Source organism: Hemitrygon akajei, chromosome 15 (assembly GCF_048418815.1).
Source record: "Hemitrygon akajei chromosome 15, sHemAka1.3, whole genome shotgun sequence".
Taxonomy (NCBI): Eukaryota; Metazoa; Chordata; class Chondrichthyes; order Myliobatiformes; family Dasyatidae; genus Hemitrygon; species Hemitrygon akajei.
This window is the reverse complement of record NC_133138.1, coordinates 4,841,381-4,867,182: the sequence shown is the minus strand read 5'-3', so window position 1 is coordinate 4,867,182 and position 25,802 is coordinate 4,841,381. Positions and strand designations below refer to the sequence as shown.

At 46.4% G+C, this 25,802-nt stretch overlaps 1 protein-coding gene across 3 annotated transcripts in view; it reads left to right on the top strand.

Moving 5' to 3' along the window:
• The window catches only part of dele1 (DAP3 binding cell death enhancer 1), a 58,882-nt gene that overhangs the window by 10,936 nt on the left and 22,144 nt on the right, over window positions 1-25,802 (top strand). For 2 of the 3 annotated variants that reach the window (XR_012101565.1, XM_073067089.1), the window contains exons 3-7: window positions 5,074-5,191; window positions 10,658-10,802; window positions 12,821-12,976; window positions 17,849-17,928; window positions 18,652-18,748. Coding sequence is in view for 2 of the 3 variants with exons in the window: in XM_073067089.1 (XP_072923190.1) it covers window positions 5,074-5,191; window positions 10,658-10,802; window positions 12,821-12,976; window positions 17,849-17,928; window positions 18,652-18,748 (596 nt within the window). In the remaining variant the exon portion in view is untranslated. The remainder of the gene's footprint in view (window positions 1-5,073; window positions 5,192-10,657; window positions 10,803-12,820; window positions 12,977-17,848; window positions 17,929-18,651; window positions 18,749-25,802) is intronic. The other variant, XM_073067090.1, reaches the window with a different exon arrangement.

The following is a 25,802-nucleotide window of genomic DNA, read 5'->3' as shown; positions in this document are numbered from 1 at the left end:
GTCCTGTCAGTTACTGCCCGCCCTGCGTCCCTGAGGTGCGGGTGGACGATGGTTGCCTGTCCTGTCAGTTACTGTCCGCCCTGCGTCCCTGAGGTGCGGGTGGACGATGGTTGCCTGTCCTGTCGGTTACTGTCCGCCCTGCGTCCCTGAGGTGCGGGTGGACGATGGTTGCCTGTCCTGTTGGTTACTGCCCACCCTGCGTCCCTGAGGTGCGGGTGGACGATGGTTGCCTGATGCTGTTGGTTACTGTCCGCCCTGCGTCCCTGAGGTGCGGGTGGACGATGGTTGCCTGTCCTGTTGGTTACTGTCCGCCCTGCGTCCCTGAGGTGCGGGTGGACGATGGTTGCCTGATGCTGTTGGTTACTGTCCGCCCTGCGTCCCTGAGGTGCGGGTGGACGATGGTTGCCTGTCCTGTTGGTTACTGTCCGCCCTGCGTCCCTGAGGTGCGGGTGGACGATGGTTGCCTGTCCTGTCAGTTACTGTCCACCCTGCGTCCCTGAGGTGCGGGTGGACGATGGTTGCCTGATGCTGTCCGTTGGGCCGAATGGTCTGTTTCCATCCTTTATGACTGCATGAGTTATTTGTTAGGGGGCTTCATAGAGCAAGTGCAACTTAAACCCTCTAGTGTGGGACCTGCATCACAGGTATCCACTTGGTGCTAATTAGGGTCACAGATTGGTAAATTAAATTATTTTATTATTATCCCATGTACTGAGATACAGTGAAAAACTGGTTTTGCTTACTGTTGATACAGATCAGATCATTACACTGTGCATTGAGGCAGAACAATGTAAAATAATAAAGGAATGCAGAATAAAGTGTCACAGAGAAACTACAGGCTGACAATAAGGTGGAAGATCGGGGTGGAGGGGGAGGTAGGAGATTGAGACAAAGGATCAGCCATGTGATGAAATGGGTGGGCCAAATGGCCTAATTATGCTCTGATGATTATGCCGTTGATCTGTGATAACAAGGTAGATTGTGAGATCAAGAGTCCATCTTATCGTGTTAGGGTTAGGGACCATTCACATTCTTATAACAGTGGGGTAGAAATTGTCCTTGAGCCTGGTGGGACGTGCTTTCAGTCTTTTGTATCTTCTGCCAGAAGGGAGAGGAGAGAATGTCTGGGGTGGGTGGGGTATTTAATTAAGCTGGCTGCTTTACTGAGGCAGTGAGAAGTGTAGACAGAGTCCACAGAGGGAAGTCTGGTTTCCGACGTGCTGAGCTGTGTCCACAACGGTCTGTAGTTCCTTGGAGTCACGGGCAGAGCAGTTAGACCGAGCCGGGGTACATCCGGATAGGGTGCTCTCTGTGGTGCATCAGTAAGAATTGATGAGGGTGAAAGAGGACATTAGGAGTTTTGGGAGGAAGTAGATGCTCTAGTCAGCTTTGAATGAGAAATATTGTAGGCTGAGACCACTTGTGGAGTAATCCAAAACTAGGGCACGTTGTGCACGATAATTTCTGACCAATTCAGCAGAGAAGTGGTTCCATATAGTTGTCATAGCCAGGGATGGTAACCTATTAAATGCTCCTAATGACATGTGCCTCAAATAGCCTCTGACAACCAAGTCCAGCTCCTGGCCTTCACGTGTGGCTTAGCCACTAAGCCTGACAGAAACATTTCTACTGACAGGAGAAAGGGCAAAGGCAGGCTACTGGCACCTTAAAACCAGTTGCTTTGGGAAGATGGGGCTCATCAGCTGTGCTTGGCAGCTCATCTAGGAGAAGTAAAACTCTGATCTCAGGCTTCCACTGCCTTGCAGCTATACCCACTCGTGGGCAAGGCTTCAGGAGTAAACCCCGAGGGAAAATCCAAAGCTGGATTCCCAAAGGCAGTCCTACATTGAGTTTAACATTGACTGGCAATGCCTGCGACGCTGCTGATGTCAAACTATATTGGTCTCTGTCGTCCCTTTGGATTAATCAGCTGCGTGGAGAGGGGGAGCCTACTGCATGGACAACAGCTTGCTCTCCAGATCGTGTGGCCCTAGCTTACGTATCATGTGGACAGCTAGGATACAACATCCATGGTCGACTCCGATCAACGGGGGTCTCCAGCAGTGATGCCTCGTGCGAGTATGATCACAGTATGAAGCTGGTATGGTACCAGTCAGAAAGAGGCTTGTAAATGAAGAGACAACCTCACAACACCAGAGCTCCCTCTGCTTTCCTCCCACATCCCCAATATCATGTGGATTGGTAGATTAATTGGCTGCTGCAAATTACTCCCCCCCCCCCGCCCCCACCCCACTCGTCCATTTACTTTTTATTTATTTAAAGATACAATGCGGACAGGCCCTTCCAGCCCAATGAACTGCTCACAAGCAACCTACCTATTTAACACTAGCCTAATCGCAGGACAATTTACCATGACCAATTAACCTATACTAACTCCTACATCTTTGGACTGCGGGAGGAAACCAGAAGACCGAGAGGAACCCCACACGCTCACAGGAAGGACACGCAAACTTTCTTACAGAGGACACCACAATTGAACTCTGAGATCCGGCGCCCTGAATTGTAATAGCTTTGCAGTAAACGCTGCAATATACAGTATTGACACCCCAGTCTAGTCAGCTGCTCGATGTTTTCTTTTCGTGTAGCATTCTCCAAGTCAGGTTTTTTAGCAGTGGGGGGAGGAACAGCGGTATCTTGGGGCCCAGGCCCATACTTACTGGCCATTGTGTCACGGGTGTTTAGAGCACTCAAGCATAGAAGGATTCTTCATTGCTGTTTCCATAGCATTTTTTTTGACCGGTCAGGGTTGTTAGCCCTGAGATAAAATTCTGAATCTGTAGGACTGGTGGATCACTCTTAATCTACCCTCTACCCTTTGACCTGTTTGGCCTGGGTGACCCTACCAAGAGCCAAAGCATAAAGTCCTGACTCCAGCCAGCATAGCTCTCCGGGTCATTGAGAGCTGTGTAAACCTCCAAACCACGACAAGGTTGTGGTCATCTTGGAGGTCCATTAACATTGCCACACAAGTTGATAGGGCGATTAAGAAGGCGTGTGGTATGCTGGCCTTCATTAGTCACATTGAGTTCAAGTGCAGTGAGATAATGTTGCAGCTCTATAAAACCATGGTTACACCACACTTAAATACAGGTTTTCCCCCGCTATTCGAAGGTAGAGCATACCTATGAAACGGTTTGTAAGCCAGAATGTCGTAAAGTGAAGGAGCAATTACCATTTGTTTATATGGGAAAAATTTGTGAGCGTTCGCAGACCCAAAAAAATAACCTACCAAATCATGCCAAATAACACATAAAACCTAAAATAACAGTAGCAATATAGTAAAAGCAGGAATGATCTGATAAAAAATACACAGCCTATATAATGTAGGAATACTTTTCCGCAATTATTGCAGCACTGTCCACCGCAGTGAAAATCTCACACAAGTGCTCCCGGCAGAAACACTCTTTCCAGTGACCTTTAAGCTATGAAGCTACCAAGTAACACATAAAAATACACAGCCTATATAAAGTAGAAATAATGTCTGTACAGTGTAGTTTCACTTACCAGAATCGGGAAGACAGTGAGGGTACTGATGATGGTGTGTTAGGCTGAGTCGTCGGAGGCTGGGCTGGTGGGAAGTAGAGGAGAGTGGGGTGTCATCTCATCGTCATCTGTTTCCATCAGGGCAGGCAGGTCACCTTCTTCTATGTCTGCCTGCCTTGATGTCGAAGGTCGAGTTTCGTCCTCCGCTGTGGCTGATGTGGAAGGCTTGAAAAACGACAGTATGCTTGACTGTTTAGCCTCGCGCATTTTTCTATCATACAGTTCTTTGTAAGCACTCAAACCATCCTGCAAATATGCCCTAAACCTACGTACCCTTTCAAAATTAAAGTCATACATTTCTACAATCATTGCAGCGTTGTCAATCGCAGCGAAAATCTCACGCAATTGCTTGACATTCAGTTCCTGGATGACTTCACTTCTGTTCGCTACTGCGTTTGGCTTCAGTTGTTATCCTTTCCTCTTCAGCTCTTCATCTCTCAGTTCTTGGTCATGGGATGCCAAAACCTGTTCAACATCATCTTCGTCAACTTCCACAAACCCTTAGCCAAACTCACTATATCTTTACTTCGTTCACCATGATTGAAATGCTTTATTCTGTCTAGTTTTACGCTAAGTGTAGCACTCTTACGTGCTCTTTTAGGCTTTTCCGATATCTTAGAACTCATCTTGCTAACGGATGCACAAAATAAATCGACATAAAGCACAGATGGCTCACAGGCACGTGTTTAAACAATGGTGGCTAGAATGCAGTTCCGGGGGAGGAGATTGGCTGCTCGACGTGCATGCTGCCTTTTTTCGCATACTACGTTTTTTGCGGGCTACCTTTTTTCGTAACAGTGAAAACACCTTGTTAGCAAAAACAGGTAACTAATGTAGGTCTTTCATAACAGCGAGGTGTCATAAAGCGAGCGGTCGAAAAATGGGGGACACCTGTATTGTGCTCAGTTCTGATCACTTCATTGAAGGAAGCTTTAGAGAGGGTCCAGAGGAAACTTAATTGGGTGCTCCCCAGATTAGAGGGAGTGTCTAATAGGGATAGCTTGAGCAAGATAGGGCTTTTCTCTTTGGCGTGCAGGAGAATGATAAGATACATGGATCGAGTAGACAGACTTTTCCCAAGGTAGAAATGGCTGATACGAGGGGCATAGTTCTAAGGTGATTGGAGGAAATTATAGAGGGATGACAGGGGTAGGTTTTTTTTTACACATTGTGGTGGGTGAGTGGAACACACTGCCAAGGGTGGTGGTCGAGGCAGATACATTAGGGACGTTTAAGAGACTCTCAGATAGGCACATGGATGATAGAAAAATGGAGGTTATGTGGGAGAGAAAGGTTAGATTGATCTTAGAATAGGTTAAAATGTCAGCTCAACATGCATACTGTTCTGTGTTCAAAAATAGATTGTTAACTGTGAGAAAATGAGAGAAAAACGTACAAAGTGTTGACTGAAGGCAGGTGGACTGAGTGGAGAACAGCATGGTACAGTGTGCTCTGTGAATTGTATCATGTAGTCCAAAATATCTGTTTATTTGTCTGTGAATCCCCCAGTGCCACAGACCCTCAGAATGGAGAAGAAGGAGAGCGGAGGAGAGAGGAAGAGGAACAGAGGGCTCGATTTTATTATAAGTCATTACCACGGTTTTCAGGATTGGATGCAGTTGGTTGGGTAAGAATAGCACGAAGGATCAACTTTATTTGCCATACGCATTTACATAAAGTCAAAGAACACTACAACACAGAAACAGGCCCTTTGGCCCATCTAGTCCATACTGAACTGTTAATCAGCCTAGTTGCATTGATACCTAGTCCCATCTACAACACAGTAACGGGCTATAGTCCAGAAAGAGTTCAGCATAGCTCTGGTCCATGCCAAACTTCTGCCTAGTCCCATCAATCAGCACCCATACCACAGTCATCCATGTACTTATCCAAAGTTCCCTTGACTGTTGAAATCAAACCCTTTTCCACCACTTCTGCTGGCAGCTCATTCCACTCTCACCGCCCTCTGAAGAGGTTCCCCTTAAACAAGTCACCTTCAAATATATTTCTATATGTTAGGAATTTGCTGGGGTGTGTTGGTCAGAGCATGACACACAACAAAAAAACAACATTCAACAATTATAAAGAATTGTATAAAAATAAAGTTAAAGTTTAAACTACGGACATGTGATGAAATTTGCACAAATAAGCAGCACGTGAGGTGAGCCCAACCAGAATCACTCGCGTACCTGAGTGCGCTCACACCTGATGAGCTAAAGAAGGGGTGTGCTGCCCCTCAGTTCATTCCCTTTGCCGGCAGAGAATGCTCTTGACCATATGCAGCCGTCTTCCAAGCTTTTTCAGGTTCCAGTAGAAGCCAGGCAGCCCCTGCCGAGCAGCATGGCTGACACACACTGGCATAATTGTGCACAATAGGGATAAGTAACATGACAATGTAGAGGGAGCTTCACTCTGTGTCTGTCCCCAGAGTGTGTGAGGGGACAGTGTGGAGGGAGCTTCACTCTGTCTGACCCTGGGAGTACTGATGGGATGGTGTGGAGGGAGCTTCACTCTGTGTCTGACCCCGGGAGTGTGTGATGGGACGGTGTGGAGGGAGCTTCACTCTGTGTCTGACCCTGGGAGTGTGTGATGGGATGGTGTGGAGGGAGCTTCACTTTGTGTTTGACCCCGGGAGTGTGTGATGGGATGGTGTGGAGGGAGCTTCACTCTGTGTCTGTCCCCAGGAGTGTGTGATGGGACGGTGTGGAGGGAGCTTCACTCTGTGTCTGACCCTGGGAGTGTGTGATGGGATGGTGTGGAGGGAGCTTCACTCTGTACGTACAAACAAGCTGGATGAACTCAGCAGGTCGGGCAGCATCCGTTGAAATGAGCAGTCAGCGTTTTGGGCCGAGACCCTTCGTCAGGACAACCTTCGTCCTAACGAAGGGTTTTGGCCCGAAACATTGACTGCTCATTTCAACGGATGCTGCCCGACCTGCTGAGTTCATCCAGCTTTTTTATACATCTTGATTTGACCACAGCATCTGCAGTGTACTTTGTGTTAGCTTCACTCTGTATATGTCTCTGGGAGTATTGATGGGATGATGTTTGGAGGTCTTTCAAAGTTCATAAATGTCACCATATAAACCCTGAGATGAATTTTCTTGTGGACTTCACAGTAAATACAAAGATGCACCATGGAATCAGTGAGAACCCACACACAAGAAAAATGCAGGTGGCAACGAACTGCAATTACAGAAAAGAAAGAATAATAATAAATAAGTGTCAAAAGGTTCCTTACTGTTGTCAAACCTGGAATGGGGATGTGATGATAAGCTCCCACTACCTATTCAGGCCTCCCAATGGCGTGCATCTCAGATAACCTATGGCAACCAAGTCCAACTCCTGTCCTTCACATGTGGTTTAGCTATTATGCCTGTCAGAATAGTTTCTACTGACAGGAGGGGCAAGTACAGTGGATCAACATCAGCTACGATGTTGTGGCCATTACAGAGAATTGGGTGGCTCATGGGGCAGGAATGGTTTCTTCGAGTGCCTGGCTTTAGATGTTACAGAAAGGACAAGGAGGGAGGCAAAAGAGGTGGGGGCGTGGCACTGCTGATCAGAGATAGTATCACAGCTGCAGAAAAAGAGGAAGTCATGGAGGGATTGTCTCTGTGGTTGGAAGTTAGAATCAGGAAAGGGTCAATAACTCTACTGGGTGTTTTTTTCCAACCAAACCAATAGTAACAGGGACATCGAGGAGCAGATAGGGAGACAGATTCTAGAAAGGTGTAAAAATTACAGGGTTGTCGTAGTGGGAGATTTTAATTTCCCAAACATTGATTGGCATCTCCCTCGAGCAAAGGGTTTAGATGGGGTGGAGTTTATTAGGTTTTCTGACACATACAACAAGCTGGAGGAACTCAGCAGGTTGGGCAACATCCGTGGAAACGAGCAGTCAGCGTTTTGGAAATGTTGACTGCTCGTTTCCATGGGTGCTGCCCGGCTGGCTGAGTTCCTCCAGCTTGTATGTGTTGCTTTGACCCCAGCATCTGCAGTGTACTTTGTGTTTAGGTTTCCTGACACATTATGTCGATAAGCTTACAAAACGAAAGGCTGTACTTGACCTGGTATTGGGAAATGAACCTGGTCAGGTGTCAGTGGGAAAGCATTTTGGAAATAGTGATCACAATTCTATTTCCTTTACCATAGCATTGGAGATGGATAGGAACAGGCAAGTTAGGAAAGTGTTTAATTGGAGTAAGGGGAAATATGAGACTATCAGGCAGGAACTTGGAAGCATAAATTGGAAACAGATGTTCTCAGGGAAATGTACGGAAGAAATGTGGCAAATGTTCAGGGGGATATTTGCGTGGAGTTCTGCATAGGTGTGTTCCAGTGAGACAGGGAAAGGATGGTAGGGTACAGGAACCATAATGTACAAAGGCTGGTGAAAATCTAGTCAAGAAGACAAGAAAAGCTTACAAAAGGTTCAGAGAGCTAGGTAATGTTAGAGAACTAGGAGATTATGAGGCTAACAGGAAGCAGCTTAAGAATGAAATTAGAGAGCCAGAAGGGGCCATGAGAAGGCCTTAGTGAACAGGATTAAGGAAAACCCCAAGGCATTCTACAAGAATGTGAAGAGCAAGAGGATAAGACGTGAGAGAATAGGACCAATCAAGTGTGACAGTGGAAAAGTGTGTATGGAACCAGAGGAGATAGCTGAGGTACTTTATGAATACTTTGCTTCAGTATTCACTATGGAAAAGGATCTTTAGTGATTGTAGGGATGACTTACAGTAGATTGAAAAGCTTGAGCATATAGACATTAAGAAAGAGGATGTGCTGGAGCTTTTGGAAAGCATCAATTTGGATAAGTCTCCGGGACTGGATGAGATGTACCCCAGGCTACTGTGGGAGGTGAGGGAGGAGATTGCTGAGCCTCTGGCGATGATCTTTGCATCATCAATGGGGACGGGAGAGGTTCCAGAGGATTAGAGGGTTGTGGTTGTTGTTCCCTTGTTCAAGAATGAGAGTAGAGTTGGCCTGGGAAATTATAGACTAGTGAGTCTTACTTCAGTGGCTGAAGTTGATGGAAAAGATCCTGAGAGGCAGGATTTATGAACATTTGGAGAGGCATAATATGATTAGGAATAGTCAGCATGGCTTTGTCAAGGGCAAGTCCTGCCTTACGAGCCTGATTGAATTCTTTGAGGGTGTGACTAAACACGTTGATGAAGGTAGAGCAGTAGGTGCAGTGTATATGGATTTCAGCAAGGCATTTGATAAGGTACCCATGCAAGGCTTATTGAGAAAGTAAGGAGGCATGGGATCCAAGGGGACCTTGTTTTGTAGATCTGAAATTGGCTTGTCCACAGAAGGCAAAGAGTGGTTGCAGACTGGTCATATTCTGCATGGAGGTTGGTGACCAGTGGTGTGCCTCAGGGATCTGTTCTGGGACATCTACTCTTCGTGATTTTTATAAATGACCTGGATGAGCAAGTGAAGGGATGGGTTAGTAAATTTGCTGATGACACAAAGGTTGGAGGTGTTGTGGATAGTGTGGAGGGCTGTCAGAGGTTACAGCGGGAGATCGATAGGATGCAAAACTGGACTGAGAAGTGACATATAGAGTTCAACCCAGATATTGTGAGGTGGTTCATTTTAGTAGGTCAAATATGGCAAAATATCATATTAATGGTTAGACTCTTGGCAGTGTGGAAGATCAAAGAGATCTTGGGGTACAAGTCCAGTGGACACTCAAAGCTGCTGCGCAGGTTGACTTTATGATTAAGAAGGCATATGGTGCATTGGCCTTCATCAACCGTGGGATTGAGTTCAAGAGCCAAGAGGTAATGTTACAGCTATATATGACCCTAGTCAGACCCCACTTGGAGAACTGTGCTCAGTTCTGGTCATCTCATTACAGGAAGGATGTGGAAACTGTAGAAAGGGTGCAGAGGAGATTTACAAGGATGTTGCCTGGATTGGGGAGCATGTCTTATGAGAATAGGTTGAGTGAACTCGGCCTTTTCTCCTTGGAGTGACGAAGGGTGAGAGGTGACCTGATAGAGGTGTATAAGATGATGAGAGTCATTGATTGTGTGGATAGTCAGAGGCTTTTTCCCAGGGCTAAAATGGCTAACACGAGAGGGCACAGTTTTAAGGTGATGGGGAGTAGGTACAGAGGAGATGTCAGGGGTAAAGCAAGTACAGGGTTCTGAGTTGGATGATCAGCCATGATCATACTGAATGGCGGTGCAGGCTCGAAGGGCCAAATGGCCTACTCCTGCACCTATTTTCTATGTTTCTATGTTTCTAGGGGTAAGTTTTTTACACAGAGAGTGGTGAGTGTGTGGAATGGGCTGCCGGTGACAGTGGTGGAGGCAGATACGATAGGGACTTTTAAGAGACTCCTGGACAGGTACATGGAGCTTAGAAAAATAGAGGGCTATGAGTAACCCTAGGTAATTTCTAAAGTACGTACACATTCGGCACAGCATTGTGGGCCGAAGGGCCTGTATTGTGCTGTAGGTTTTCTATGTTTCTAAGTATAGGTTACTGATGTCCTAAAATCAGTCACTCGGGCAGATGGGGCTTGTCAGTTGTGGTCGGCAGCTCTAGGAAAAGGAAAACTAATTTCAAACCTCCACTGCCTCGTGGTTATACCTACTCATGGGGAAAGCTTTGGGAGTAATCCTCGAGAGAAGAATCTGGAGCTGGAATACCTAAGGCAGTCCTACATTGAGCTCAACGCTGACCGGAAACTCCTGTGATGCTGCTGGTACCAAACTGTATCGGTCTCCGCCATTCCTTCGGATTCATCAGCTGCTGCATGGGCAACAGCTTATTCTGCATATCTGGCTTGCATATCATGCAGACCGCTGGGACGCAACATCACCCTGACCAACGGAAGGCCTCAAGGAATATCGAGAACCTGAGATGATGAGTCCATGAAAAGAGTCCATAGTTGAGCATTGGCTTGAGTGAAGTTATCCCCTCTGGTTCATGAACCTGGTGGTTGAGAGTTAATAATTGGCCCTGAACCTGGTGGTCTGGGCACACAGTACACAGCCAAAACATTTCCAGATGCGTTCTGTTGCTGGCACATTGGAAGCATCTTCACTGACTCACTTTCCTTCCGTTCCAGGGTGCTGCTGCCGTGGTGCTCCTGCATTTCGTCAGACACCTGCACCGCCAGTCCTGTCACCGCAGCGGGCCCCAGGACAGTGACGTGGGCCTGCGTGTCCGTATTGCACAGTTTGTGGCCTCAGCACTGACACCAGACCGAATCAGTAAGTTTTCTTTTCATTGAACGTACACCAGTCCTGGGGTGACAGAGGATTGTGAGGTCTGCCAAAGGGATCATCAGAGATATTTATCAGGAGAGCTGCATACGCAGGGCTTCCCATCTGTCCAACAATCCCTTTGACCCCCTACCATCAGGTGGGAGGTCCTGTAGCTTTAGGACAGGTACTGTTAGGATGGGAAGCAGCTTCCCGTGAGGCTACCGCATTCCCTGCCACCACTACTACTTACTTTGTAACTTGTGTCGTAAGTGCACCTTATTATTTGTTAATTTATCTTATCTAATATTTTATGTTGTGTGTGAGTTTGAATGTCCAGTGTTGAGTACCTTGGACTGGACAGACGTCGTCTCATTTGACTCTGTACTTGTGTATGGCTGACATTAAACTTGAACTTGACAAGATGCGTGCAGATGAGATACTTCCCAGATGAGACATTTGGAAAGGTGTGGTGTGCCATGCTAACGTAGCAGTTCGCACAGTGCTTTTACAGTTCTGGGCGTCCTCCGTAGGGAAGTTTGTGTGTCCGTCCTGTAAAGCGCTTGGGTCTTGCGGTCTAAAGACGTATGGGTTAGTAGGGTAATTGGTCACTGGAAATTGTCCCGTGATTAAGTTTGTGGTTTGCTCAGAGCTGCAGCTCAGTGGGCTGGAAAGGCCTGTTCCATGGTGTATCACTAAACAGACATGGAACGGCACTGTACAGGCCCTTCGGTCCATGAAATGCTGAACTTGAGAGCAATCTAACCTTCTCTCCTTCATAACCCTCCATGTTTCTATCATCTATATGCCTATCAAAAAAATCACGTCCATAATGTATATCACCACCCTGACAAGGTGTTCCATGCACCCACCACTCTGTGTTAAAACCTACCTCTGACATCCCCGCGGGCTTTCCTCGAAACACCTTAAAATTATGCCCCTCATGTTAACCTATTCTGTCCTTAATCTTTTTGATATTTTCATCTTGTACACCTCTATCAAGTCACCTCTCATCCTCGTTTGCTCCAAAGAGAAAAGCTCCAGTTCACTCAATCTAGTCTCATAAGACATGCTCTCTAATCCAGGCAGCGTCCCTGTAAATTTCCCCTGTACCCTCTCTAAAGCATCCACATCCTTCCTAATGTTAAGGTGGAGGAAGGCTACGCAGTGAAGGATCACCAGTTGTCTTGCATTCCACCCCTGTCTGTCAAGGACTGTGTGGTGGCTGCCCATGCAACAGCCTCCCCATGTTAAAGTCACACACAATCATTCTCCATTGAGAGAATCCACCGGAATATCCTGGATTATTTAGTTACAGTTGGGCCCTTCCAGCCCACCGAGCCACACCACCTAGTGGCCCACTGATTTAACCCTGGCCTAATCACACAACAGTTTACAATGACTAATTAACCTATTAACCAGTACATCTCTGGACTGTGGAAGGAAACCAGAGGATGCTGGAATTCGCAGTTGGGAAGAATGTACAGACTTTCTTCCAGAGGATGCTGGAATTCAGCTCCAAACTCCGACACCTTTGTCTTAAGCCCTTAACCCTACTGGGTCGTGGGCTGCTGACAGCAGCTTGCCAGAGTCCTCTGTCCTGGTGTAGCCGATCGAAGATCCCTCCTCTCTTCAGTGTTTCTCTAACTCTGGGTTTTAACGGGATGGAGCTGCTAGCCCCATGCCAAACCCCTCCTCCCGCAGCCGGGTTTGGACCTTCTATGGTGAAGATAGTGTCGCTAATGAACTGATGTGATGATCAGTACATGGGAAAGGATGCAGAATTGTGAGTTTTGGAAGCCCCTCAGAATAAGTGGCTCCCAGATTGATTTCTACAGCCAATAGACTACCCCTTTTCGAGAACATCATGCTCGAGTTGAATGATTGCACTCCTATTTGAATCATTATCAGATTTATTTTATAGGTGCAGTACAGTGCTGCAACATAAAATTAATGAATCTTGTTCATTTCTTCCTCCTTGCCCATTCACTCCTCTCCTGCACACCTTTTCTTGCTTTCTGTCATAGAGATCAGCCGGTGCATTCTGCCTCCGTGCGTGGGGCCCAACACCATCAGCAGCTCCGTGCGTCCACGTTCTGCATGCACGGGTTCATCCGCTCCAGCAGATGGTGCTGCAGCCCTGTTTCAGACCAGCCAGGAAAACTTCAACACTATTGAACAAGGTACAAGTCTTGGAAACATACGAATTCTCTCTGACATGTGCTTGTTGAAAGTGATTAATGGAACTCAGACTCAGGTTTATGATCACAGACATATGTCATGAAATTTGTTGTTTTAAGGCAGCAGTACAGTGCAGTACATAAAATGCACATATACTGCGGATTCCGGTTAACTGGGCACATTGGGACCAGTACGTTTTGGCTCATTTAAGCAGCTGCCCCAATTAGCCAAAGTTTCATGGAAATAGTTGAAAAGATATTTTTAAAAAAGACAAACTATCGTTTGACTGAGTAACAAATTATGTATTTAAATGAAATACAGAACAAATTAAAATACTGCTAATAGCACTACAGTACTGTAAAACTGTATTAGTTAATAATTATCAATAAAGGAATTCATCCAGTGTACGATACCGTGTCTTTTTGATTGACTGTAAATGAACAAAATCAATGCTTTGACACTAGTTAGAAACTGTTCGGCAACAGCCTCCTGTCCCAGTTAAGCGGCATAGTGTCCCAAATAAACAAAGGAAATCCCGGCTATTTTATCAATTTGTTTTTTGTTCTTTAAGAATTGTTCCAAATAAGTGGTTTCCCCAATTAAGCAGAATCTATTTCTTATTGTAACATAGCAAATTTTTAAATATTGCACTGTGGCTTCAAAACAACAGATTTCAGATAACTGTCATTGATAATAAAACTGATTTTGAATTCCATTTCTCGCTGTATGTTATTATTTGTCACAGGTAATTGGGCAGCACTGCTGTGTGTGAACATGCAAGGACAGAATATTGACAGGGAAAAGGAACCAATCAGAATCAGGTTTATTATCACCGTCTTAAGATGTAAAATATTATGTTTAGTGGCAGCAGTGCAGTGTAAAGGCATAAACTTGCTATATAATTACAAAAGCATGAGGTAAAAATGAATAACAAGATAGTGTTCATGAGTTCACAGACTGTTCAAAAATAGGTTTAAAAAGACTGATTTTTAGAAGAGAAAAAAAAAGTAAAGATTAGCTTTATTTGTCACATGTACATTGAAGCACACAGGGAAATGCATCATTTGCGTCAAAGACCACTACAGTCCAAGAATATTCTGGGGCAGCCCACAAGTGTCACTGTGCATCTGGTGCCAGCATAGCATGCCCACAACTCACTAACCCTAACCTGTACAACTTCTGGAATGTGGGAGGAAACCAGAGCACCCGGAGGAAATTCATGTGGTCACAGGAAGAACATATAAAATCCTTACAGACAGTGGGGGAATCGAACCCTGATTGCTGATCCCTGGCTCTGTAATAGTTACACTAACCACTATACTACCATACTTGCACTGTCTTTGTGTCCAGTGGTCCGTCTTCTGCTTGATGGAGGGGGGAGGAAGAGAATGGTCAGTATTGAATGGGCCTCTGGTTGCAGAGGCTGCTTTCCCGAGGCAGTGAGAAGTTTAGACAGAGTCCATAGAGGGGAGGCTGGTTTCCATGATCTGCTGAGGTGCGTTCACACCTCTGCAGTTTCTTGCAGTCGCATTCAGGGCAGTTGCCATACCAACCCATGATGCATCCCATAGGAATATTTCTACTGTGCATTGCTGAAAATTGGTGAGGGAATTGAAAGCTCTTGTTATGGAAGATCGGCGTTACTGATTAAATGGTCTCTGTCAACTTACACTGGTCCCTCAATCGCACTTTATTTACTTGTGCACAAGGAGACCAACATGGCCCCTCTCACCAAACTTTATTCATCTATTTAGAGACAGCACAGAACAGGCCTTTCTGGCTCAACGAGACGTACCACCCAACAACCCACCTATTCAACACTAGCCTAAGCACAGACAATTTACAATGACCAATTAACCACTGACCGGTACATGTTTGGAATGTGGGAGGAAATTGGTGCACCCAGGACAAATCCCACGTCACATGGGAAGGAACGTACAGACTTGCTTAAAGAGGACATCAGAACTGAACCCCAAACTCTCATGTCCCAAACAGTAAAAGTGTCTCGCTGCTGTGCTACGTGGCAGCCCCTTCTGAAGTTTAAACCAAGAAATGGCCATTTTTATGTAGGATTTACTAGTTGGATACAGATATTGACTAAATAGTAACCTTGTGTTTGTTCAAGTTCCTAGAGACAAACTGTCAACCAACACCTCCCAATTTCTGGAGGCAAATTGCTGACCAACATCTTGACTATAATGCCTCCATTCAGGGCTCCAAACAATCCTTCCAGTGAATCTACTGTGGTCTCTTGTGTCTCATGCTCCCAACGCAGCCTCTTCAACGTTGGTGTGACTCGTAAATTGTGTGTCTAGTTCATTGAGCACCTCTACTCCAGCTCCCAAAAGCAGGACTTTGCAGTGGCCAACCATTTTAATTTCAATTCCAGTTCCAAAATGTCAGACCATGGTCTCCTCTAGTCCATGATGAGGCCACCCTTAGGGTGCAGGAGCAGTACCTTGTATTCCATCTGGGTAACCTCCAACCTGGCATCAATATCTATTTCTTCCAGTAAAAAAAAATCCTTATCCCCTCACCTCATCTATTCCTCACTCTGGCCTCATACCTCTTCTCACCTGCCTATCACCTTCCCCTGGGTCCTCTCTCCATCCCTTTTTCCCCGTGGTCAACTCTCCTCTCCTATCAGATTCCTTCTTCTCCAGCCCTTTACCTTTCCCGCCCACCTGGCTTCACCTATCACCTTCTAGCTATCCTCCTTCCCCTCCCACTTCCTTTTTACTCTGGCGTCAACCACCTTCTTTTCCAGTCCTGAGGAAGGGTCTTGACTGTTTATTCGTTTCCATGGGTGTATCCTGACCTGCTGAGTTCCTTCAGCATTTTGTGTGTGTTGCTTCAAATTCCTTAATTGCCTAATCAATCACTAATCACATTATGGTAATACAGGTATTAATACCCAATGGAATTTCCACATTAGTCAATAATACTTCAGAATTAGTAACTGACCAATAGTAAGTGTCACCTTCATTGTCTCCATACACCAAATAGCTTCAGTCCCCTGCTGTGCAAAGGGAAACTATGCTCTTCTTGTCTGAGTTTACTACACACTGTCAGTAAGCTATCCTTGCCTGGACGTTACCTTAGCCCTCGCCTTGTCACGGCTTGATTGTGAACTTCAGGAAGGGGAAGTTGAGGGAATACACACCAGTCCTGATCGAAAGGTCTGCATTGGAAAGGATGAGCACGGTCAAGTTCCTGGTTGTCAACATCTCTGAAGATCTATCCTGGGCCCGACATATTGATACAATTACAAAGAAGGCACGACAGTGGCTATATTTCATTAGGAGTTTGAGGAGAATTAGTACAGGTAGTCCCCGAGTTACGAACGTTCGACTTACGGACAACTCGTACTTACGAACTGAGGAAGGAGAACGCTGTCCACCGTTTTAAGTCGGATTGCGATGCCGGCTGCCATTTTAAGTCGTTGCCGTTGGCTCTGTGTTGAGTGTTTAACTTTGTATTTGGCTTAAATTTTTCTTAGTAAGATTCACCCTGACCCTGTCCCCCCCCCACCGTTCCGGTCGGCTGGTGGCGCAATGAGATTAGGACAGGGCTGGAGAACGGAGGTTCCCGTGTTTGATTTAGTGACAGACTGCTCCCATACTGGTTTGATGTCGATCCAGTGACTCCTGTACTATCCGTGCCAGGTTGATGTCGAGCTCGCAACTCGACCTCGTTAAAAAAAAACACTGCCACCTCCAGTTTAAATTCCCACGCGGAATATTGTGGAGGATCAAATACCCAAACCCAGCACAACCCCCACTTGTCCCATTTAGCCTGTCTCAATGCAGTGGTCCTTAGGACCCAGTGGACCTCCGGAGCCAGCAGAGCTCGGGACCCGCCACCCGCAGTGTTTCTGTTCAATTGACGGGAAGCGATCGTGATTGAAAATAAAGTGGAAATAATAAAGCATTTGGAAAGAGGTGAAACACCATTGGTCATTGGAAAAGCGTTAGGCAACAGTCGGTCAACGATCGGAACAATTTTAAAGGATAAAGTGAGAATAATGGAGCATGTGAAAGGCCCTGCCTCGATGAAAGCTACAATTATTACTAAGCAACACAGTGGCTTAATTATTGGAATACATACTTAATTGTTTTATATGCATAGAAAGGTAAAATATATACTATATACTAAGACAGACGTTTGACTAACCGACGCTAAATAATACCGGATGTACTTGTTCCGACTTACATACAAATCCAACTTGAAGACGTACTCAGGAACGGAACTCGTACATAACATGGGGGCTGCCTGTATGTTCCCAAAGACATTCACAGATTTCTACAGATGTACCATGGAGAACGTTCTGACTGCTGCATTACCATCTGGTTTGGAGGGGCCACTGCCAGGATTGGGAAAAAGCTGCAGAAAGTTGTAAACTCCATCATTGGCACTAGCTTCCCCAATATCGAGGACATCTTCAAACGGCGATGCCTCAAAAAGGTGGCATCGATCATAAAGGACCCCATCACCCGGAACATGCCCGCTTCTTATTGCTGCCATCAGGAGGAAGTACGGAGAAGGAGGTGCACACTGAATGTTTCATGAACAATTTCTTCCCCTCTGCCATCAGATTTCTGAATGGACAGTGAACCCATGAACACTACCTCACTGCTTTTCCTCTCTTTTTGCATTATTTATTTAATTTATTTTTAGTAGACATACAGTATACTTATTGTAATTTATATTTTTAATTTTGTATTGCAAAACAACTATTTCACAACGTGCTGGTGAAAATAAACCTGATTCTTGTACAAGATTACAGGACATTCTGCCCATTAAGTCTCTGTTGGGATAATATGCCTCAGTTTTTGGATGTGGTGAGGGATCCTGAGATTTCCTGTATGTTTCAGATGATCCACTGTTTATGGAGATTACAGAACACTCAGAATATAGTGCCACCGGGGGGAGCAGCCAGCAGCCAAATCTCCAGGTAACCACGCTGTACAAAGTTAAGGGGTCTTGCTGGGGTGGGAGAGGTGAGGGCTCCGACAGTAATCCCCTTTTAATGAATCAGTGGTCACCTATAGTTCTACAAAGTCAGAATAGAACCGCGGCTGCATAGAACACTACAGAGCAATACAGGTCCTTCAGCCCGCGATTACGGGGGAGTGTCAGAAGCATGTTTTTATACACAGAGTGGTGGATGCATGGAATGCCGTATTATAATTGGTGCTAGAGACAGACAGAAACATAGAAAACCTACAGCACAATACAGGCCCTTCGGCCTACAAAGTTGTACCAAACATGTCCCTACCTTAGAAATTACTAGGCTTACCCATAGCCCTCTATTTTTCTAAGCTCCACATACCTACCCAAAAGTCCCTTAAGAGACCCTATCATATCCACCTCCAGCACCATTGCCGGCAACCCATTCCACGCACGCACCACAAGAAGGAAGGGTTATGTTGATTTTAGAGTAGGTTACATGGTCGGCACAGCATCATGGGCTGAAGGGCCTGTACTGTGCTGAAATCTTTTGTGTTCTAAAGCACCAAATTTCAAGACATCTCAGTGATACTAAAACCGTTTCAAGCCAATTTCACTCCTTTCGGGTGTTTCCGCCCTGGCTAATAACTTAGTTCCATGTTTAGACCACATGGAGCCATCCGAGTGAAATCACTGTTTCCTGCTGTTTGCCTGTCTGTTGATACAGAGGGAGGAACCCAGCTCAGAAGAAGCATTAAACCAAGCCGCTTCCTACTTGCAGGGTACAGCTGAATCCAGCATTTCTCACATTTTAAACATTATGGGTAAGTAAACAGAAACTCGTGATTTGGAGACACAAGGAACTGTGGGTGTGGGAATCTGGAACAACAAATAACTTGCTGGAGAAATCACCTCCCAGCTTCCGCCATGGAAAGACCACCCTCAGATTACAGGAGCAACACCTTGTATTCCGAACTTCCAGTAATTTTTCCCCTCCCTCCTTCAATTCCCCATTCTGGCCTCTTACCTCTTCTCCTTGCCTACCTACTTCCTCTCCCTGGTTCCCCTCCTCCTGCCCTTTCTCCCATGGTCCACTCTCTTCAACTATCAGATTCCTTCTTCTCCAGCCCTTTACTTTTTCCACTTAACTCTCAGCTTCTTCCTTCACCCTCCCTTTCCCTACCCACCTGGTTTCACTTATCAGCTTCTAGCTAGTCCCCTTCCCCACTCCTCCCACCCATTCATTCTGATGTCTTCCCCCTTCCTGTCCAGTCCCGAAAAAGAGTCTCAGCCCAAGACGTCTACTGTTTATTCATTTCCATAGATGCTGCCTGACCTGCGGAGTTCCTCCAGCATTTTGTATGGGTTACGCTGGTAGAATTTAGCGGGTTAGGCGGTATCTGTGGTGTGAAATGGACGGTTGGCGTTTCTGGTGGAGACCCTTCATCGAGTCCAGAAACAAAGATACTGCCTGACCCACTGAGTTCTTCCTGTATCTGTGCTGTTCCACAATGTCTAATCTGATAGTCATAGTGCACTATCACACAGAAACAGGTCCTTCAGCCCATCTAGTCTGTGCTGAACCATTAATCTGCCCAGTCCCATCGACTTGCAGTTGGACCATAGCCCTCCATGTGCCTGTCCAAATTTCTCTTAAGTATTGAAATTGAACCCACATAAGATATAGGAGCAGAAGTAGGCCATTCGGCCCATCGAGTCTGCTCCACCATTCAATCCTATCATCTCCACTCCCCTACCTTCTCCCCTTACCCTTTGATGCCCTGACTAATCAAGAACCTATCTATCTCTGCCTTAAATGTACCCAATGACTTGGCTTCTGCAGGTGCTCAGGGCAACAAATTCCACAGATTTACCACCCTCTGACTAAAGTAATTTCACTGAATCTCTGTTCTAAATGGATATCCTGAAATCATGCCCTTTTGTCCTGGACTCCCCAGCCATAGGAAATAACTTTGCCATATCTAATCTCAGATTCAGATTCAGTTTATTGTCATTTAGAAACCACAAATGCAATGCAGTTAAAAAATGAGACAATGTTCCTCCAGAATGGTATCACAAAAACACATGACAAAACAGACTACACTAGAAAATCCACATAACGTTTGGCAATCCCCAATCCAGAGTCCGGAGAGGCTGCTGCATATTAATAAATAGCGCTACCATCTTAGCGCGTTCCCTGGAAAGGAGCTCCAAATCCACCAGACAAACAAGACCAAAAACTAAAGCTACAAGACCTGCACAAAACCACATAGTTACAACATATAGTTACAGCAGTGCAAACAATAGCATAATTGATAAAAGAACAGACTATGGACACAGTAAAAATAGTCCAAAGATGTTAAAGGACTATAAGTTCAAAAGAAATCACCACACAGTTTCCACAAGTCCCCAGGGTCCCGACAGACTCGCCATCCCACGCCGGCGGCAGAAGGGAATACCCCCGCTATGGACTTCCACGGCGCCGCCTGACTCAGCCTCGCAGACACAGCACACACCGAAAGCAACCCGACTACAGCAGACTCCGAGTCCGTTGAACCTCCGAGCCAACAACCATCCCCTCTGGCACAGCTTCTCCGAGCACCATCCTCTGCCGAGCGTATTAAGACGGCCCCGCCAACGGCCATCGGCAATGCAACCCCGAGGACTGGGGACCTGTTCTTCCCAGCAGAGTACCGGACCTCACAGCAGCAGCAGCAACGAAGAAGGTCTTCCTGGAGATTTCCTGATGTTCTTCCGCGCTCCCACGTCCGTTTTCAATCTATTATGATTGCGCACGGCACCCCACTTCACAAATAACAGATAATCAGCTCCGGAGTAATCTGTTCAGGCCTTTTAACATTTGGAATGTTTCTATGAGATCTTCCCTCATTCTCTTAAACTCCAAGGAGTACAGCCCAAGAGCTGCTGCCACTTCCACTTCTTCCATACACTCACCATCCTCTGAGTGGAGTTCTTCCTCAAGTGTTTCACCTTTCACCCTTGTTCCATGACCTCTGGTACTGGTCTCACCTAACTTCAGTGGAAAAAGTCTTCTTGCATTTGCCCTATCTATACTGTAGAACAGAGTGATCTAGGAATAATGGTGCATAGTTCCCTGAAGGTGGAATCTCATGTGGATAGGGTGGTGAAGAAAGCTTTCAGTATGCTGGCCTTTATAAATCAGAGCATTGAGTATAGGAGTTGGGATGTAATGTTAAAATTGTACAAGGCATTGGTGAGGCCGAATTTGGAGTATTGTGTACAGTTCTGGTCACCGAATTATAGGAAAAATGTCAACAAAATAGAGAGAGTACAGAGGAGATATACTAGAATGTTACCTGGGTTTCAGCACCTAAGTTACGGAGAAAGGTTGAACAAGTTAGGTCTTTATTCTTTGGCGCATAGAAGGTTGAGGGGGGACATGATAGAGGTATTTAAAATCATGAGGGGGATAGAGTTGATGTGGATAGGTTTTTTCCATTGAGAGTAGGGGAGATTCAAACAAGGACATGAGTTGAGAGTTAAGGGGCAAAAGTTTAGGGGTAACATGAGAGGGAACTTCTTTAGTCAGAAAGTGGTAACTGTGTGGAACGAGCTTCCAGTAGAAGTGGTAGAGGCAGGTTCGATTTTGTCATTTTAAAAAAATTGGATAGGTATATGGACAGGAAAGGAATGGAGGGTTGTGGGCTGAGTGCGGGTCGGTGGGACCAGGTGAGAGTAAGCGTTTGGCATGGACTAGAAGGGCCGAGATAGCCTGTTTCTGTGCTGTAATTGTTATATGGTTATACTGCTCATAATTGTTAGTTGGCAGGTTGGGCCAGAGGCCCTGTTTCCCTGCTGTGGGAACAGGGCCATTTATCATAATGCATTCCATGCTGGAATGGCTGTTGGGTACTCATTATTTGGAACATAAAAATATCCCCAGTGATCTTAGTCAGCTTGGACTAGAGTTTTAGAACATTACAGCACAGAAAAATGCAGCTCATCCAGCAGATAGAGAACTCTGATCTCAAACCTCTGCTGCCTTGTGGCTATATCCACTCATTGAGAAGGCTTCGGAAGTAAACCCTGAGAAAAAATTTGCAACTGGAGTCTCTAAGGCAGTCCCACGTTGAGTTCAACGCTGTCTGACAACTCCTGCGATGCCACCGGTGCCGAACTGTATCAGCCTCTGCCGTTGCTCTGCGTGGAAAGGGGATGACACCTGCTGCATGGGCAACAACGACAACACAACATCCGTGGTTGACCCTGACCAATGAAGGGCCTGGTTAGCGATCAGGATAGTGAGTGATAGGGGGCAGAGGAGGGGAGGTCCAATGCCTGAAGAAAGGTCCTGGCCTGAAATGCCAACTGTTTATTCCTTTCCAGAAATGCTGCCTTTCCTGCTGAGTTCATCCAGTATTTTGTGTGTATTGCTTTTAGTTAAATCTAAATCCTTATGGTCGCAAGAGGCTCCAGGCACCAAGGGATTCTTTAACCATCTCAGACAGGTGAGTTTATAAAACAGCCCAGATTCTCCATCCCAGAGACGGCCACTGAGGGGAATCGGAAGGCCAGCAGCCCAGTTCTCTTCAGCCCATCAAGTCTGCTCCACCATTCTATCATGGCTGATTTATTATCCCCATTAACCCCTCCTCCTGTCTTCTCCCCATAACCTCTAACTCCGACTAATCAAGACCCTGTCAACCTGTGCTTTAGATATACCCAGTGACTTGACCAACCTAACAAGAACTGGTGGTCAAAGTAATAATCTAGATTGAGAAATTTGAAATATAAATTCCAAGTTAAAATGGAGTTTATGCTTTAGTAGAATGAGTGACTTTACTGAAATGCACCGTAGAAAATATCACAAACAAAAAAAATCTGCAGATGCTAGAAGTCCGAGCAACACACACAAAATGGTGGAGGAACTCAGCAAGCCAGGCAGTACCTATGCAAAAGAGTACAGTCGACATTTCGGACTGAAGTGTAGAAAGTATCACCACAGGATGCCTGACAGTTTGGAATGGCAACTGCTCTGACCACAAGAAAATGCGAAGAGTTATGGAGACAGCTCAGCACATTACAGAAATCAGACTCTGCTCCATGGCCCACATTTCCCACTGCCTCAGTAAAGCAATCAGCATGATCAAACACCCCTCCCGTTCTCTCTTCCCCCCTCTCCCATTGGGCAGAAGATACAAAAGCCTAAAAGCACGTCCCACCAGGCCCATGGACAGCTTCTACCCCACTGTTATCAGTGAAAGCACGTCCCACCAGGCCCAAGGACAGCTTCTACACCACTGTTATCAGTGAAAGCACTTCCCACCAGGCTCAAGGACAGCTTCTACCCCACTGTTATCAGTGAAAGCACGTCCCACCAGGCCCAAGGACAGCTTCTACCCCACTGTTATCAGTGAAAGCACATCCCACCAGGCCCAAGGACAGCTTCTACCCCACTGTTATCAGTGAAAGCACGTCCCACCAGGCCCAAGGACAGCTTCTACACTGTTATTAGTGAAAGCACGTCCCACCAGGTCCAAGGACAGCTTCTACCCCACTGTTACCAGTGAAAGCACATCCCACCAGGCCCAAGGACAGCTTCTACCCCACTGTTACCAGTGAAAGCACGTCCCACCAGGTCCAAGGACAGCTTCTACCCCACTGTTATCAGTGAAAGCACGTCCCACCAGGCCCAAGGACAGCTTCTACCCCACTGTTATCAGTGAAAGCACATCCCACCAGGCCCAAGGACAGCTTCTACCCCACTGTTATCAGTGAAAGCACGTCCCACCAGGCCCAAGGACAGCTTCTACCCCACTGTTATCAGTGAGTGCACGTCCCACCAAGCCCAAGGACAGCTTCTACACCACTGTTATCAGTGAAAGCACGTCCCACCAGGCTCAAGGACAGCTTCTACCCCACTGTTATCAGTGAAAGCACGTACCACCAGACTCAAGGACAGCTTCTACCCCACTGTTATCAGTGAAAGCACGTCCCACCAGGCCCAAGGACAGCTTCTACACTGTTATTAGTGAAAGCACATCCCACCAGGTCCAAGGACAGCTTCTACCCCACTGTTACCAGTGAAAGCACGTCCCACCAGGCCCAAGGACAGCTTCTACCCCACTGTTACCAGTGAAAGCACGTCCCACCAGGTCCAAGGACAGCTTCTACCCCACTGTTACCAGTGAAAGCACGTCCCACCAGGTCCAAGGACAGCTTCTACCCCACTGTTACCAGTGAAAGCACGTCCCACCAGGCCCAAGGACAGCTTCTACCCCACTGTTATCAGTGAAAGCACGTCCCACCAGGCCCAAGGACAGCTTCTACCCCACTGTTATCAGTGAAAGCACGTCCCACCAGGCCCAAGGACAGCTTCTACCCCACTGTTACCAGTGAAAGCACGTCCCACCAGGTCCAAGGACAGCTTCTACCCCACTGTTATCAGTGAAAGCACGTCCCACCAGGCCCATGGACAGCTTCTACCCCACTGTTATCAGTGAAAGCACGTCCCACCAGGCCCAAGGACAGCTTCTACCCCACTGTTATCAGTGAAAGCACGTCCCACCAGGCCCAAGGACAGCTTCTACCCCACTGTTATCAGTGAAAGCACGTCCCACCAGGCCCAAGGACAGCTTCTACCCCACTGTTATCAGTGAAAGCACGTCCCACCAGGCCCAAGGACAGCTTCTACCCCACTGTTATCAGTGAAAGCACGTCCCACCAGGCCCAAGGACAGCTTCTACCCCACTGTTATCAGTTTTGAATATAAGGTTATCTTTTGACCTAACAATATACAGTACCTTGCAATCTTGAATATTGTTGTCTGCCTGCACTGCACTTTCCCTGTAGCCGTAACACTTAATTCTGCATTTGGTTATTGTTTTACCATGTTCTAGCTCAATGTACTGTGTAATGATCTGATCTTATGAACAGTGTGCCAAGATGAGCTTCTCAAGATACCTCACTACATAAGACATAGGAGCAGTATTATGCCATTTGGCCCATTGAGTCTTCTCTGCCATTCCATCATGGCTGATTTAGTATCGTTCTCAACACCTTTCTCCTGCTTTCTCCTTGTAAATGTTGACGCCCTGGCTAATCAAAAGTCTATCAGCCTCCACTTTAAAAATACCCAATGACTTGGCCTCCACAGCTTCTGTGGCAATGAATTCCACAGATTCACCACTCTAAAGAAATTCCTTATTATCTTGACACCTCACACACAAAATGCTGGAGGAGCTCAACAGGCCAGGCAGCATCTACAGTCGATGGTTCAGGCTGAGACCTCTCATCAAAACGATCAGACGTCAGTTTAAAAAGGTGGGGGGAAAGGAGGAAGAAATACAAGATATTAGGGGTTAGGTGAAACTGAGAGACAGGGAGTGGTGAAGTAAGGAACTGGGAAGTCGATTGGTGAAAGAGATAAAGGGCTGGAGAAGGGGGAATCTGAGAAGAGGGAGTGGAAGACCATGGAAGGAAGAAAAGGGGTAAGAGCACCAGAGGGAGGTGATGGGCAGGCAGGGAGATGAGGTGAGGGAAATGGGAATGGTAAGGGAGAGGCATGTCAGAATGGGAAATGGAATTAAAATTGGTGGCCACTGGGAGATCCTGCGTTTTCTGGTGGGCGAAGCACAGCTGCTCAATGAAGCGGTCTCCCAATCTATGTCAGGTCTCACCGCTTTACAGGAGGCTACACCGGAAGCACTGGGTACAGTGTATGACCCTAACAGAATCACAGGTGAAGTGTTGCCTCACCTGGAAGGACTTTTTGGGGGGCGTGAATGGTAGTGAGAGGTTTAGGGGCACGTGTAGCAGTTGTTCTGCTTGCAAGGATAAGTGCCAGGAGGCAGATCAGTGAGGAGGGACAATTGGACAAGGAAATCACGTAGGGAG